The 14724-nt window shown below is 51.4% G+C and overlaps 1 protein-coding gene across 1 annotated transcript in view; it reads left to right on the forward strand.

The window, feature by feature from the left end:
• The first annotated feature begins 429 nt into the window (after window positions 1-429).
• Window positions 430-14724, forward strand: part of LOC144168347 (neprilysin-1-like) — a 31558-nt gene continuing 17263 nt past the window's right edge. Inside the window, exons 1-7 of the mRNA XM_077697352.1 lie at window positions 430-831; window positions 1292-1630; window positions 2145-2408; window positions 3670-3873; window positions 8272-8514; window positions 11231-11434; window positions 13125-13420. Coding sequence (XP_077553478.1) covers window positions 430-831; window positions 1292-1630; window positions 2145-2408; window positions 3670-3873; window positions 8272-8514; window positions 11231-11434; window positions 13125-13420 — 1952 coding nt within the window. The remainder of the gene's footprint in view (window positions 832-1291; window positions 1631-2144; window positions 2409-3669; window positions 3874-8271; window positions 8515-11230; window positions 11435-13124; window positions 13421-14724) is intronic.

The following is a 14724-nucleotide window of genomic DNA, read 5'->3' on the forward strand; positions in this document are numbered from 1 at the left end:
TATCACAGCCATGCCATATAGAAACGGTGATGGAAAAAAAAAAAGAAAAACGAAGGGCGCATACGCAATCGACACGATAAAACGAGCTGCCAACTAGAGGAAGGCCCTCGTATGCTACCATGGCGCCAACATGCTGATGCACGCATATAGGTATCTCTAGCGTGACTAAATAAAGGCTTAATAATAAGCGTAGCTTATTTAGTGACGCTAGGTAGCTCTCGCCAAGTGTAACATCTCTGGCCTTTAAGTGAAACGACGGTAGTACCGTCGGTGATGACATACGCAACTGAAACTTGGCGCCTTACTAAACAACTAGAAAGCAAACTCGGGTCGGTTGAACGCACCATGTAACCAATAATGTTAGGACTAACACTCAGCGACAGGGCATGAGCTACCTGGATCAGATAAGAAACTTGACTAGTTCTTCACATGTTCACTCTCAGTCCGTATCGGCCTGTGGCCTCTAGTCTTCACTACGCGCCCGCTTCGTCCACAGCGAGCGCCAAGCGAGCCGCCTCAGCAGCCGACCCCTCACGGGCGGACGTGACAGCGGCGGTGGCGGCGGCCGTGCCCAGCTCCGTACCCGAAGCCAGTGTCCAGAGAGAGGCGACCGCGACTGGCCCCGCTCCCGGCAGCTCCGTTCCCAGCAGCTCCAGCTCGTCCGAGTGCGGCGACCTGGACCTGGTTCCCCCTCGACGGAGGGACGAGGACAGGCTGAGCTCGCTCCTGGCGCGCGTGCGAGGTTCTCCCCGCGCCGCGATGCTCGTCGTGGGCACGCTGGTGGCCACGCTGCTCGGCGCACCCCTGGTCGCGCTCGCCGCCTCCAGCAAGGTATATATGCGTGCTGGCCCTGAGGGTTTCCCTATCCACACCGTATCACCAGCGGTGGGATGAACTGGGATCGGGGGCGAGCTAGCGTTCCCCTTTCTTATCTGTCTTCAAGTTCCTTGACACTGAAAGTAAGTAAATAAAAAAAAACGCAATTTCCGCTTCATCTACTCAAAGTTACCTATGGAAGCAGAGCCCTGGTCCTTCTGTCCATGATACTTCTGGAAACTGGCGTAGACCACTGAGCTCTACGCGTGTTTCGCTTCTCTCATTCCGAGTTATTTGAAAAAATGTGGATGTTTCATCTGATGCGTTTCTTTGTCTTGCAACACTGTTGCTTTGCACATTTCCCAGCGCTGCGCTCTGCCCAGCATATACGGCTAGATACATGCAGTTTAAACTACCCCTGCTGTATATATCTATGACCAAGGTGTCCCGTACACGCGGCGCTGCATTCCCGCAGATGGGCGCGTGGCACGGCGGGCCGTGGGGCCAGGGAGGCCTGTACCTGTGCAACGACTCCGTGTGCCACGCCGAGGCGCACTACTTCGACGACAAGCTGGACGTGGCTGTGGGGCCCTGCGACGACTTCTACGCGCACGTCTGCTCGGCGCGCTGGCACCGCGTGCTGCCGGGCTCCGACCTCCGGGCAGCGCCCTACGCCAGCCAGAGCTCCGGCTACGCGTACCAGGCGCTGCGCCAGCTGGCCACGGCCTACGCAGCGCAGGACGCCGAACGCATGCACCAGAGCAGGCACCACTTCGGACACCAGGCGCTGCTCTTCGTCGCGTCGTGCGTCCAGGTGCAGATACGACGGGGGAGCCTTTCTATCGCCTGCACGTAATGGGCTAGACGATGTAGATAGCGAGTGGAAACCCGCATTCGCGAATACTCTGGAATGGCCAAGGAGTAAAGCCGGAATATTTACATCAAAATGCCGCGACCTCAGCGAACAGAAAGGGAAGCATTAGTTGCTCCACGGTCTCGTCTCCCTGATGACAGTAAGCGGAGCCTGCCAACACCACCTAGATAACTGACCTAGGTGGTGTTGAGCCTGCCCGACACTCGCATTGGTTCTACGTGCCTAATGTTCTAACGTGACAATCTAATGTTTTCACTCGGATTATGGATATGCAGGCGTAAAAGCCATTCTTTGTTAAAGAACAAGGACGACGTGGGCACTGCATCCGATGTATTCGAACCGCTATCGCAACCAGGCTCAACGGCGGTTTTTAATATCGGCACGCTCCGAAAGAGAGTCGTAGTTACTTCCACTCCGCGTGCAATTGTGCTCGAACTCCTTCCTATGGCTGCAGGAGTCCTCGCGCTCTTCGCGGGAGATGGAGTCCCTGTTGATCGTCCTGCGCTACCTGGACCTCGAGGGCTGGCCGTACGACAGGGCGCCGCGGGAGCGCAAGAGCGTGGCGCACTCCGCGGGCAAGCTGGCGGGCTCACTGGCCGTCTTCCCCTTCGTCGCCGTCGACCTGCAGCGGCTGCAGCCCCGGACGCCTCACGAGGACGAGGAGGACTCGCAGCAGCAGCGACCGCAGGAGGGTAGGCTGCTCATCGTCTTCGGACAGGTACTCTTCAACGGCTTTGAGGCGCCTTTTCTACGCCCGCTTTGTCCAACCTCTCATTAAGTTGGAAGTGCCAATGATTGGCCTAGAAAATATGGGAATTCGGTGCAAGACGCTCATTAGGTCGGACTCAGGCGGGTGTGAATTGGTTAATTCGATCTCCAACCGAGAATTCCAAAAACAGCTTGTGGTTTCGTTGGAGATGTCATGAAAAAACACGATTTGGTGGGAGGATCAAAATGTTAACTTTAATTGATTAATTTCTCAGTGAATAAAGCACCACTTGCTTCCGGAAAAGTGCTGGGGAACTACAAAATACGAAATCTTTCGAATAAAACAAACTTGTATTTTGTCGGCATGGTCCCTTTAAGAAACATTCTACAGTATTTGTTATTCATTCGACATTTGGAGAAGTTGGTCATTAGTGTTTTGGGTGCTTGGGATCGACCAGCTCTTACTGCATGAGACTGCCGATTTAGTTGTCCGTATACGTTGTTTTTTAGAGCGCAGCCTTACTACAAGGATTCTCATTAGGATGGCCCTATGAACCAGCAGATCAAAAAGCCCCTCCCCCTCTCCCTCTCCTTCCAAATATACTCTTCAAAACACAAATCAGTCTGGCCGCCGTGTGGCCATCGGTCACAGAATGGGCATGTGACCTTTGAGATGGCGGGAGAACTCTTCATACTGTTCAGTGAGCTTCTGTTGCATGCTTGCAGGCGAGTTTTCGAGGGGTTGGTGCGGCCTGACGTGCCGATACGTCTCGAGCTTGGCGTGATATATGAGTTAAAAAAAAAAAAACCATTGTCGAGAATGAACTTCCGGTACTCATATCTCTAACAAGAAGCCAGATTTGGGATTTTTACAATGCGGACCATCTTTATTCGCAACTTGCCACCAGCTGCTGATATGAATACATAGCGTACCTCCAATAACTAAAACGTCAGATGATAAATTTTTAATTAGAAAATCGGTGGCAATAATTACCTCTGTTCTTGGTAATATAACCAATTTGGAATCTTAAGCGTAACCTAGAGGCCTCTCAGTTCTTTTCATTGAAAAACGAACAAAGAAAGCTGAATGTTTATTATATGTATGTGCTTGCAGCCTAGCAGGAAAACGGCAAAAATGTTAGACCACTTGCGTTATCGGACTACGAAAATCACGGCCAACTCCTTCAGAAGGGTTAGACTCCTGATCTCGTTGTTACGCCGCGCGTAAGCAGTTCCTCACTCGGCTCCGCGCGTTCGTGTGCGAAACGCAGGCGAGACTGCTGCTGTACCTGCACGAGCACATGGACGACAGCCGGGCCATGGACTGGTACCGCGAGTCCGTGGGCCGGGCTATCAGGGTGCTGTACAGGGGCCACGAGCAGGACAAGATCGTCGACGCCCTGCTGGAGCTCGAGCGACGCCTGGCCCGCGCCATCGAGAGCCTGCCAACGCGCAAGTCGCCTCCCTTCTACAGGGTATCACCTCATGCCTATACGTCATAAACTTGATGTTGATTTCTAATTGACCCTACGCTCGTTTTACCACTAGCCTTATCCCCCCTGCGAAATTCAATGGCTTTTTTTACAGCACAACTGTGTAAGCTTGGCTTTGGTCCGTTATTGGCGTTCACAAAAATATTCCAAGAAAAAAATACTGAGCGCACGTGAGCGTGCGTATCGGGTGGAGCGCCCAACTCTACCTTCTAGAACACTCTGCCCACCGTTCGTGGCGTGATTTCTGGCGTATACTCTTCTATTCGCCATTCCTAGTGCGTTCGCGCCTGATGTGGACAGCACGGAACAACTCGCGCGCTACGGACGCCGAGTTCGCAAAGCCGGTTGTCGCCGGTTCTAGGGCGTGCAAACGCGGCCCACTTTGGTGGAGATTGTGAAAGCCTGCAGAAAAAAAACTACCCGGGCCAGCCAGTCATGGAGAACTTTCAGCGTCATGTTCAGAAATGGCGTCATGTTCAGCCGGTTCTTCGACGAAGGGAGAGCGGCAGCCAGCTCTGCTGTTTCTCCAGCCTCGCGCCTCTAATGCGAGCTGGGCCCATTTTCATTTAAGAGCAGAGCACTTGGGGGGCCCGGCTTGTCGTATTACCTCGTCCAGGGTCGCGCTATCTAGCCACCGCAGTCACGCGGCGTCACGAACCTAAATAGAGGCTTCGATAAGATACCCGCTTGTCCCTCGGTCCAGCCTTACAGCCAAAAGTTAAGGGGACACTTGAACAAGAGGCTTGTTTAAGCAGAACCATTGGAAATATCTGGAACCGCTGGAACTTGTCACACATGTTCCCATTATTTAGTGGAGGGAAAACTACAGGCAAATTTGAGGCAAAATATATGTAATTAAGGGGCAGTCCCCGCGTCCATTTAATTAGGGATGCTCATTGGGTTGGGTTTTACCAGTATGCCAAAACAAAGCGGCTGCTGAAAAAGACTTGACTTCCACACTCCCTAATGCGAAATTTGTGCGCAGCACGAACTGCAGTCTTCTCGGTCACGGCGCATATCTGCTGCGTCTCAGGAAGTGTTTGCGTAATGAGCGAGCACACGGTGGCGGGCGCTACTCTGCCGTTATCACGCAGAGCTCCGCTGCCGCCGGGAATGTTGCAAATCGTGTTTGAACCTCCCACACAAATGTCGCGTGGTTAGGATGAGCTACAAATGGCGGAGGAGCTGTGAAGAAATGAGGCTGATGATGATGATTACTATTGGCTTCCCTTTTGTAGCGGGGTGATGACATGTCATCTGACCAAAAAGGACTAATATACCCATCTTTTGCTCTTTTGGTTTAATACTAGCGCTGCTTAGGGCAGGCACAAAAAGCTTATTAGGCACAAAATACTTATTTTTTTTCTGTTACGGGTGGTAGCTGTCCTAGGCAATATTCCCCTCTCTGATTTTCTTCCACCAGCATTCTAATCTTCTTTTCGCCTCCTCGACAGCCTTGAAGTTAACTTCCTCTGTGATACCCTTAAATCCTAGGGCTTCTGGAAGCCCAATATTCCCTTCACGTAGATTTGGATGGATACCCTCGCATTCTAACACTGTGTGCCACATAGTTTCTGTTTCTTTTCCGCAGACCACGCATACCCCATCATTTTGTGAATACTTCCCCACAAAACTCTTAGTTCGCAGGCAACCTGCTCTAGCTTCAAAAAGCAAAGCACTGCCCTGGGAATTATCATAGAAATTTTCCTTTCTGATGTTCAATTTCTCATCCCTGTACATCTCTAACGACGTTTTGGCTTCCATTTTTTCCCTCCGTTTATTCGTTTCAATCTGCCTTGCCTCTTTTTTGGCTACCTTGGCTGTTTTGGATTCTCCACAGTTTTTTCCGTATTTCGTCGTTACCCTTCTAGTCTTTCTTAACCACTGCGTGTCCACGCTTTTCAAGTATAAGTACCTAAAAACCTTAGCTGCCCACCTTCGTTGAGCCATTGCCCTCAACCTCATCTCAAAGCATATTTTACTCTGTGCTTCTCTAAGACTCTAACTTCAAACGACGCCCAGGCCATATCTCCCTGAACTGCTTCGTTAGTTGTTTTTCCATGCGCGCCTAAGGCCAAACGTCCTACCGTTCTCTGGTTTACTTCAAGGCCAGATAGAACGTCTTATTTTAAGCAGAGTACAGCATTCACAAACGTGAGACCCGAGACCATTACTCCTTTTCCCATTCCTCTTACTACTTCATATTTGTTATACCCCCCCCCCCCCCCCCCCAGAACTCTATGCTTCATTATAGCTGCGTTTCACTTTCCCTTAACCTTAAGTTGCTCCTCGTGAGTTCTTAAATAGTTATCCCCTTCGTTTATCCACACTCCCAAATATTTATATTCCTTCACTCTAGGTAATTCGCTTTGCTGGATAGACACTACGTCAGTTGTAGCTTCATTGAAAACCATTATAACTGATTTCTGTGCGCTGAAATTTAACCCGAGGTCGGTGGCTTCTTGGCCGCTAATATTCATTAGCCGCTGCTTATCGGTTTGGTTATCAGCTAAAAGAACAATGTCGTCTGCGTATAGCATTCCCGGAATATGCTGTTGTACCAGTTCGCCTTGCAGCATATGGGTTAGGCTAAAGCCTACTTGACTTTCTTCCAGTTTTTTTTTAACCCAGCCATGTAAAGCATGAACAGTATTGGGCCCGAAGGGCATCCCTGTTTCAGTCCCCAATGGATGTTGACCTGCTGGGCGCATTTCTGTCCTTCCCATGTAAGGTGTACTCTTTCTGCATTCTCCACAGCCGTTCTCTGTTTACGTTGTCATATGCCCCTTTAATGTCCAAGAACGTAATCCATAGTGGTCTATTCTGTGCTTTCGCAATTTCAATGCATTTCGTTATCACGAACAAATTTTCATCCAGTCGCCTGTCTTGTCTAAATCCATTCTGCAGTTCCCGAAGTATTTAATTTTCTTCCACCCATGCTTGAATTTCTGATTTTATCGCCTGCATTAGGAATCTATACACCACTGACGTTACTGGGAGTGGTCTGTATGAATCAATACTGGCTTTGTCTCCTCTTCCTTTATATATTAAATTCATCCTACTTTCTAGCCAGTCCTCTGGTATTTGTTTGGTTTCTATCACCTTATCTATTGCCCTCATAAACGATTCCTTACTTTTAGGTCCACGCAGGTTTATCAGTTGCATTGGTATTCCGTCCGGGCCCACTGCTGTCTGGGGGGAAACCTTTTGCTCTGCTTTTTTCCAGTCAAGGTTGCTCAAACTTATTTTCCTTTCCGCAGTCTTCTGTGGCGCTGATGCTATCGGTGCAGGTTTCCCTACCACTATTGCCCTAAACTTCTCACTAATCCCTCGATGAATATGTGCCAGCGCGTGCTCTCTTTCTAAATGTTTCCCCTCCTCATCAATCAGGAATTTTTGATAGTTACCGTTTTTTGAGCTTAGTAATTTTACATGGTTCCAAAACTTCTTGGGTGTGCTTTTGTCCTTCTTCCGTATTTCTGCCATCCATTGTTCGCTTTTCTGCTTGAATTCTGCTGGCACCATTTTCTGCACTTCTAGTTTTCTCCTTCATTTTCTAGTTTTTTTTCTCCTTCACTACCTCCGGTTCCATACCAGTTCTTTTTGCTTCTCTATGTTCTCTCGACGCCTTTCTTCGCTGGTCAATAGAATCTTTTATTTCCTTATTCCACCAGCTTCTCAGGTTTCTCTTCCCTTTCCATCGTTTTCGTTGCTTTGCTTCATTCATCTTGCAATCATTTCGTCGTAATCCCAATTTTTGTCTGGGTATTTATTGATTTCATCTTCCAATCTATCAGCGAAAGTGGGAGGGGGAGGGCGCTCTCTGGCGGAGAGGCATGGCGAAAGTGTTTAGCTCGGTCTTCTTTCTGCTGGCACGTTTGCTCGCTCGTTTGCGCGGACGTCTTCGCCTCCGCGAATACCCTGTACCGGGGGCCAAAGCGCTGCGCGCTAAAAAACGCTCCGTTCGAACTGGCACAGAAGGTCTCCAGCACGGGCGAGATGAAAGCAAGGCCAAAAAAAAAAAGCCAGAACTCCCGCTCGTGCTGTTCCAGGCAGAACAAAAAACACACAAAAAGAATGGGAGCTATCCCAGAAGAAGGCGGGCCAGAACTGCGAAGGCGAAAAAAAAAAAGAGCGTGAGGGTTGGTAGCAAAGAGCGTTTGAACGGCGCCTGAGTACCTATGGAGAATCACTGCTCTGCACTTCCGATAGCTTTCACGTTGAGTGTAACTGCTTTATTTTTGCAGATGCTGATTTGTAGTTTTCCAAAGCAGTAAGCTTGCGATGCTGCATTAAGTACGGCATCACCGGTGCGCACAGGTAGCCCCACTTCATTCCGACTTCAAACCGGCTTCCGCGTGTTCGGTCGCTGCGGCGCAGGTGACCCTGGGCAGAGTTCCCGGAGGCGTCCGCTGGGACTGGGTGTCGTTCCTGAACGGCGTGCTGAAGGGCAGCGCGGCGGCCGGCGCCCACCAGCCCGTGGCCGTGCGCTCCATGCTGTTCCTGCACGGGCTGGCCCGCATCACGCACGACACCCCGGCCGCCGTGCTGCTCAACTACCTCGGCTACCGGCTGCTGGTCGCCGTGGCGCCCTTTCTGCAGAGCCCCGCCACCGAACACCTGGTCAGTGCGCGGCCGCCTGGTTACTTCCTATCACGGTGCTACACCTGGGCTGTCAGGCGCGCCATTGTGAAGGTCTAAGGAATAATTCAGTCCACCTGGGGTCCTTACTTGACACACGGGCTTTTCGTCGTCGCCTTTAACAGAAAAGAAACTCAATTCCACTGAGTGTGAAATTGGCTGAAACAGCGGAGCTGTGCTTTTTCTGCGCCCAAAGGTCAACGGGCGCTTTCCCGACAACAAGTGCGCCGTCCCCATGCAATTTCTACGGTTCGCGCAAAGGAATCGACTTCTTAACGTCAGCAGCGGGAGGCTGCCTTCCCTGAACCCTCCCCTGCGAGACCACTGTTCCCTCTATCGGGGGGTCTGGGAACGTACAGTCGCGCTCACTATGACCTACAGCTGAGCACGAGGTCGCGGGTTCGATTCCCGGCCGCGGCGGCCGCTTTTCTGATGGAGGCGAAAAGCAAAAACGCCCGTGTGTACGAGATTTCGGCGCACGATAAAGATCCCCAGGTGGTCAAAATTAATCCGGAGCCCTCCACTACGGCGCGCCTCATCGCCTGCGTTGCGTCGGCGCGTTAAACCCCACAATCAATCAATCAACTATGACCTACACCGCTCATTAGTATTCACAGCTTTATATGACTTTTGTCTGGCACCCGGGGTTAAAGACAAAGTGCGCATTAGGAGAACAACGTCCTAATGAATCAAGCTTAATCCTAACGTACATGCACATAGTCATTCTTTTGACAATATAATCGTCTGAATACTAATGAGCGGTGTAGGTCATAGTGAGCGCGACTGTACGTCTACCTCTGCGTGACGCACGACCTTCAGCAGACGGACGAAAGGCTCGACCTTGGAACAGCTCCGCTGTTAAATCGGTCCCCGAGGCTGTGATCACACCAGCGTCGTTGGGCTCAACAGCCCTGCGCCGCAAGTCACCGCGGCGGGTCTTTCTTTCATTCCAATACTATCGCACCATGCATGCCCCTGCGCATGCTGCCATGAGCTATTTAAACTCCTCATTCTACAGTTTAACCTGGATGTAACGAAACTCTATGAAACGAATTCCTGGATTTAACAAAATGTTTCAATTCCACATTGCCACTCCCATTGAAGCTAAAGTGTTTGCAACCTGTATGTAACGAAGCGTCTCGGCGGGTAACCTTGATATAACGAATTCGGCAAGCTGAGCAGTCATTGGTTCTTGTAGTTTTATTGAAAGATCCCGTGGCCGACGCAGCATCCACTTCTTGTTTTGCTTGTGTAGCGTAACACCGCACCAGGTAGCAAGAGTAACTACACTTTTTTTTTTCTCCCGCACCATGAAGAATTTTGCGACTTCGCGTATAAGTGGGGTGTCGATTCGAAACTTGAGTATTGTGGTGCTCGGCCGTACTGTCGGCGTGTAGTCGCGCGCCTCCACTGGTATCTGTACTATCGTTTCGTCGGTGATTTCTGCTGCCAGAAAACGAAAAGTTGTCTTTTCAAGACAAGCTCGCAATTTTAAATGCCGCCTCCGCCCGCGAGAAAGAAGAATGTCGGCGCCCGGTACAGAATCCCAGCTAGCACACACTCAACAATATTTCCTGCGGTAAAGAGCATCAAGTTCGCCAAAATGCGCCCTTTCAACACACGTTTAATTGGTTTTTTGAAACGCGTTAATGCACCGAAAAGTGTCAAAAGGAAAGACGATACTTAAGCTACGTTTGCGAATAGGGGAGTAGTGACCTTCTTTTTTTTAGTGCCGTGTATACAGTGCATAAGCTCGTGCTAAAGCAGCAGGTGCAACTCACGCACTTTTCCTCTGTGAAAAAAATCCATGAAGGGGGACTTCACTTTAGCATTTTCACTTCGTTTCTGCTTAACTCCGTGGGTTATAACTGGAAACATGCATGTAACGAAAACCTGCGTGTAACGGAAAATTTGCGAACTTTTGTCGACTTCGTTACATCCAGGTTTAACTGCATGCAATTTACAACATCATCGCCGGGGGGGCATTGTTCGCTGGCATAGCCGCTTGTCTCAATGGGATAGCATCGGTTTAACCATGCACCCCCTCACCCTTCCTCCTCCATCGTCTCCTGTTTGTGGGGTCTAGCGTCAAGCACAGGGAAATAAACCGAAAGAAATGTTGGGTAGAAATGTCGTTAAGGGAGATGGGAAGACCATGGGTACTTTCTGCTCCCCCTATCACGCACCCTATCTCTATCCTCGCGAGATACCCATCCTCTCTCTTCCCACGCCCCTGCGCAAATGAGGCGCTCTACCACGCCGGCGAACTCTCTCTCTCTCTCTTGGAAAAGTGGGAGTGGCCAAGGAGAGAAGTCACTTTCCGAATTCTGTTGGCTTTATCATTGCGGTGGTCAGCTGGCCTTATTCATCAATGCCTGCTTCATGCATCATGGCACCCTTTGCGATAACAAAATTAGAGAAGATAACTGGCTGCACCAATCTAGTCGCGTGAAGCATAAGGCTAATCATGTCTCGAGGTGTGCCTGTCCTCGCTTCTGTAATGCGCTAGCTATCCGTGCGATGCCCAAAATACGGTGCATGCTCCCTCCCATAACGGGCGCGCAAAAGACGCGCCAACAATGCCTAACGTGAAGAGGGCTGCACTGGGACACGTTCGTCCGCTCTGTGATGCGATGCGTGTGAGGAGAGGATGGTTGATGTGAACCTGCGGGGGCTGTATCCTTTGCACTCCTAATAGGTTCCCCTCTCGGTGGAGGGCCGGCGCATCCCTGGGATGGAGAGGCTGCAGGCGTGTGGCCAGCTGGCCGAGAAGGTCTTCGGCGCCGCCCTGACGGTAATGCTTCGCCACGCCACGCCCGCGCTCAGTAGCGTGGACATGGCCCTAAAGATGGTCGGACTCGTCAACAGCGCCGCGGACGCCATGGCGCACTTCCTCAAGCAGGTATGGCGGCCGCCATGTTTGAGGGCAGGGATTTTTTAAATGCAGAGCATTTCAGTAACTCACGATGTCACCCGCGTTGTCCCGTCGTAGTCCGCACCGTCGTTGTCCGCACCCCTCCCCCTACACTATATAAAAGAAAATACTATCCGGCGCCCGGTTTCGATCCCTCGACCCTGCGGGCGGAGCGCAATGTACATGGTGCTCTACCCACTGCGCCACAAAGCCGACACAGAATGGAACGCTACGAACGCGCCTTATATCGTTGACTCATTCAAATTACTGCTGACGAGCGCTCTCTCGTTAGCAGTTGCCACAAGTGCAACAACATTAACGTAACGCAAAATACTTAACGTCGTGCGCCCCTGGAAATGCTCTGCATTTGATCGTGCCCCTCGCGAGGGGGACGTTTCACTGCGTCGCCATGCGAACAGTTTGCCACGCTTTAGTTTCAGTTCTTTCTTTGCTGGGGTGCCGACGAGCGGCGCCACCTCCTCGCACTTCGCCGCGGGAGGATCCGCGGCGGGGGCGAGAGATGGCGCTGGCGTCTCCGCGGCCGCGTCTGCGGCCTCCGCGGGCACCGGCGCGGGGTCATCGCCCTTCTTTAAAAGTTTAGTTCGCACGCCACTCAGGAACAATTTTTCTCTGTCTCTGTGAGCATGACGACAGTGGACAGGCAGCTAAAGAAGGCTTGCGACCATGTTAGGACGCATCCATAGACAGGGCTGCCGGCAGCAGAACTTCACGAGACGTATGGAGCAGCCCTCACACGCATAAAAGGACACCACTTTACTTAATGGAATAAATATATACACACCAGACATCAACATGTGAGAAAACGAGAGTACAGCCAAGTCTCTAGATGTTCACGCTTAGATTAGATACGAAGAAAGATATCGATCACAGGGCTTGATATAACCGACAAAGAGACTGCAGCGTAAACAAATCCAGTGGCCGATATTTACATTAGAAAACGCAAAGTCACATAACGTATTCCTAGAAAAAGCTACTCGTGTGGTTTCCTAACTTATATAGTGCAGGGAGTCGCCTTCTGCCGTGACTAACGCCAGAGTACGTTAAGAAATAACATGATTTATAAGTTGGGGCTTCTAATGTGTTTACTCTTCTATTGCAGGTAGGCCTACACAACGAGTTGCGGCATCCGATTTATAAACGTGGGTTGAATACAAATACTGGGGCATACATGAGTAATTCCAGTATACTAATTGCCGAAGCAGCGATAAGGAGAGTAGGAAATTACGTTCCCGCTAATGTCCTCTTTGCTTGGCGACGCCAGCACGGGTGTGTCCAATCACAGTGACCGTTAGGAGGACAAAAATTGGTCATGGAAATGATAAGGGGACAAGACACTGGTCTTTCTATTTTGAATGCTTGGTGCGTACAAGTCAGAATTTGTTTCGACGCATTTGGTTCAGTTTGCGTCTAGTTGTATGAACCGATGCTTTGAAATCACCACATTATGGGTACTTAGGTGTCCTTGTAATGATCAAAATAATACCCACCGACCAAGTGGGGTGCCCGTTCTTCGCGGACAGGAATTTCCAAGACATTTGCACTCCACCGAAGTGCCACTTGCCAAGCACACCAATTACAACTGCATGCGTGCAACTGGTACACGGGTACAGTGCAAACTTTGACGCCACGGTGATCCCAACGGCCATCTACATCCCAGGCACCGTGGCTGTCGGCGGCGGAGGAGGACCTGAACTCCACGCTGTCCCGGCTGTCCCAGACGAGCGTGTCCCTGGGCGTGCCTGTGGGCCTGCCGGGCGAGGACGAGCTGGGCCGGCTGTTCGTGGACGTGCCGGCACTGAACGAGCGCAGCCTGCTCGAGAGCTACTTCCACATCAAGACGGCCATGCAGCGGCGCCACTGGGCCGCGCTCAAGAGGACCTCTCCCACAGGCGCCGGCGGCGGCTTCTTCGTCGACAGCATGCACGGCGTTAGCAGCTTCGACATTGCATACGGGTACGCCTGCGAATGGGTCAGCTGTAACAGTTTTACCGCCGAACTTTGTTGCCCTTTAAGGTAGTTTTGAGTCCACCCGTGATTCCTTTCGGCGCTCGCGCTTAGGCCTTGCTCCTGGCCATCGCGTCCTATCCGCTTCTGCTGGCATAGTAGGCGTGCTACAAAAGCTAACGTACGTACACGTATTAGTGGCCTCATGCCAAAAGCAAGCCGGACTTTTTTAAAACGCGATATCATTTATAGGGCGAGCCAGGCTCACCTGCTTAGTAGGCCGGCGTGCCAGCCTGTATGTCCATAACCTGGCAGGTATTGCATCGGTAATTGGTACACGGTCCCGTTCTGCGAATTTGCTTCAAAGCAACAAAAACTTACGGGGGTGTGGAAGAGAAATGATTCACCCCTGTTCCACCGGCCATGATCCACCTATGACCTGTTCGCCCTCAGGCGTGCTATGTACCAGACTCATTTATGAGGTACGCAGTACAAACTCCGAAACTCCCGTCTGTCGAGATTTCGGCGCTCGTTAAGGATCGCTAGGTGGCCAAAGTTAATCCAGAGCCCTCCTCTACGGCGCGCCTCATCGCCCGGGTGTACCTTCGGGACATTAAATGCCACAATCAGTCAATCAACCTATCAATGAGTACGAACTCTGAACAGTTCCGGTCATCACTAGCTCCGGAAAGAGCGCCGCGGTGTCAGGTTTATCTCTGCTTGCGTGGCGCACCAGTTTGGCTTTGGCTCTTCATCGTCGGAATAGATGCAACCTTCCTTCAAGCTACTCGCCTACCACGCTACCTATAGGCATGAGGGAGTACCGTGCGCGTACGCCTTCGCCCATGTATAATATAGTATGCACTGATCGCGGCTTATTCCTCGCGATCGGCCGCCAGGGGGCCAACACAGTCGAACATGGCTTGTTTCGGCTCCCGTTTTAAGCTCTTCCAAACCCGATCTACCGCTTCTGGCCATTCGCTGACTACACCACTGGGCTCCTTACATCACCGGGAACCTGCGGACACCCCGTCTGGACTTCTCACTCACCAGACAGCTCGGCAACAGGACCTTCTCAACCGACCACGCCGGCCCCACTGCTAGGCCTCGCCACCAGGCCTAGTGAGTGCGGTCGCCATCCTCCCAAGCCGGCGCAGCGCGGCTACCTACGCCTCTCTCCTGCCACGTCGCCCGCACCGGGCGCGCTCAGCTGTCCGCAATAATGCCTCACGAAGACGCAGGTACCTCGCACAACGCTGCCTCTAACGCGAACGCCCCTGGTAACGTCATTCAGGCAACAGACACTCCTTCAA

This window comes from Haemaphysalis longicornis, unplaced genomic scaffold (genome assembly GCF_048455015.1).
Source record: "Haemaphysalis longicornis isolate Haplotype H1 unplaced genomic scaffold, Haemaphysalis longicornis Haplotype H1 scaffold_2, whole genome shotgun sequence".
NCBI lineage: Eukaryota > Metazoa > Arthropoda > Arachnida > Ixodida > Ixodidae > Haemaphysalis > Haemaphysalis longicornis.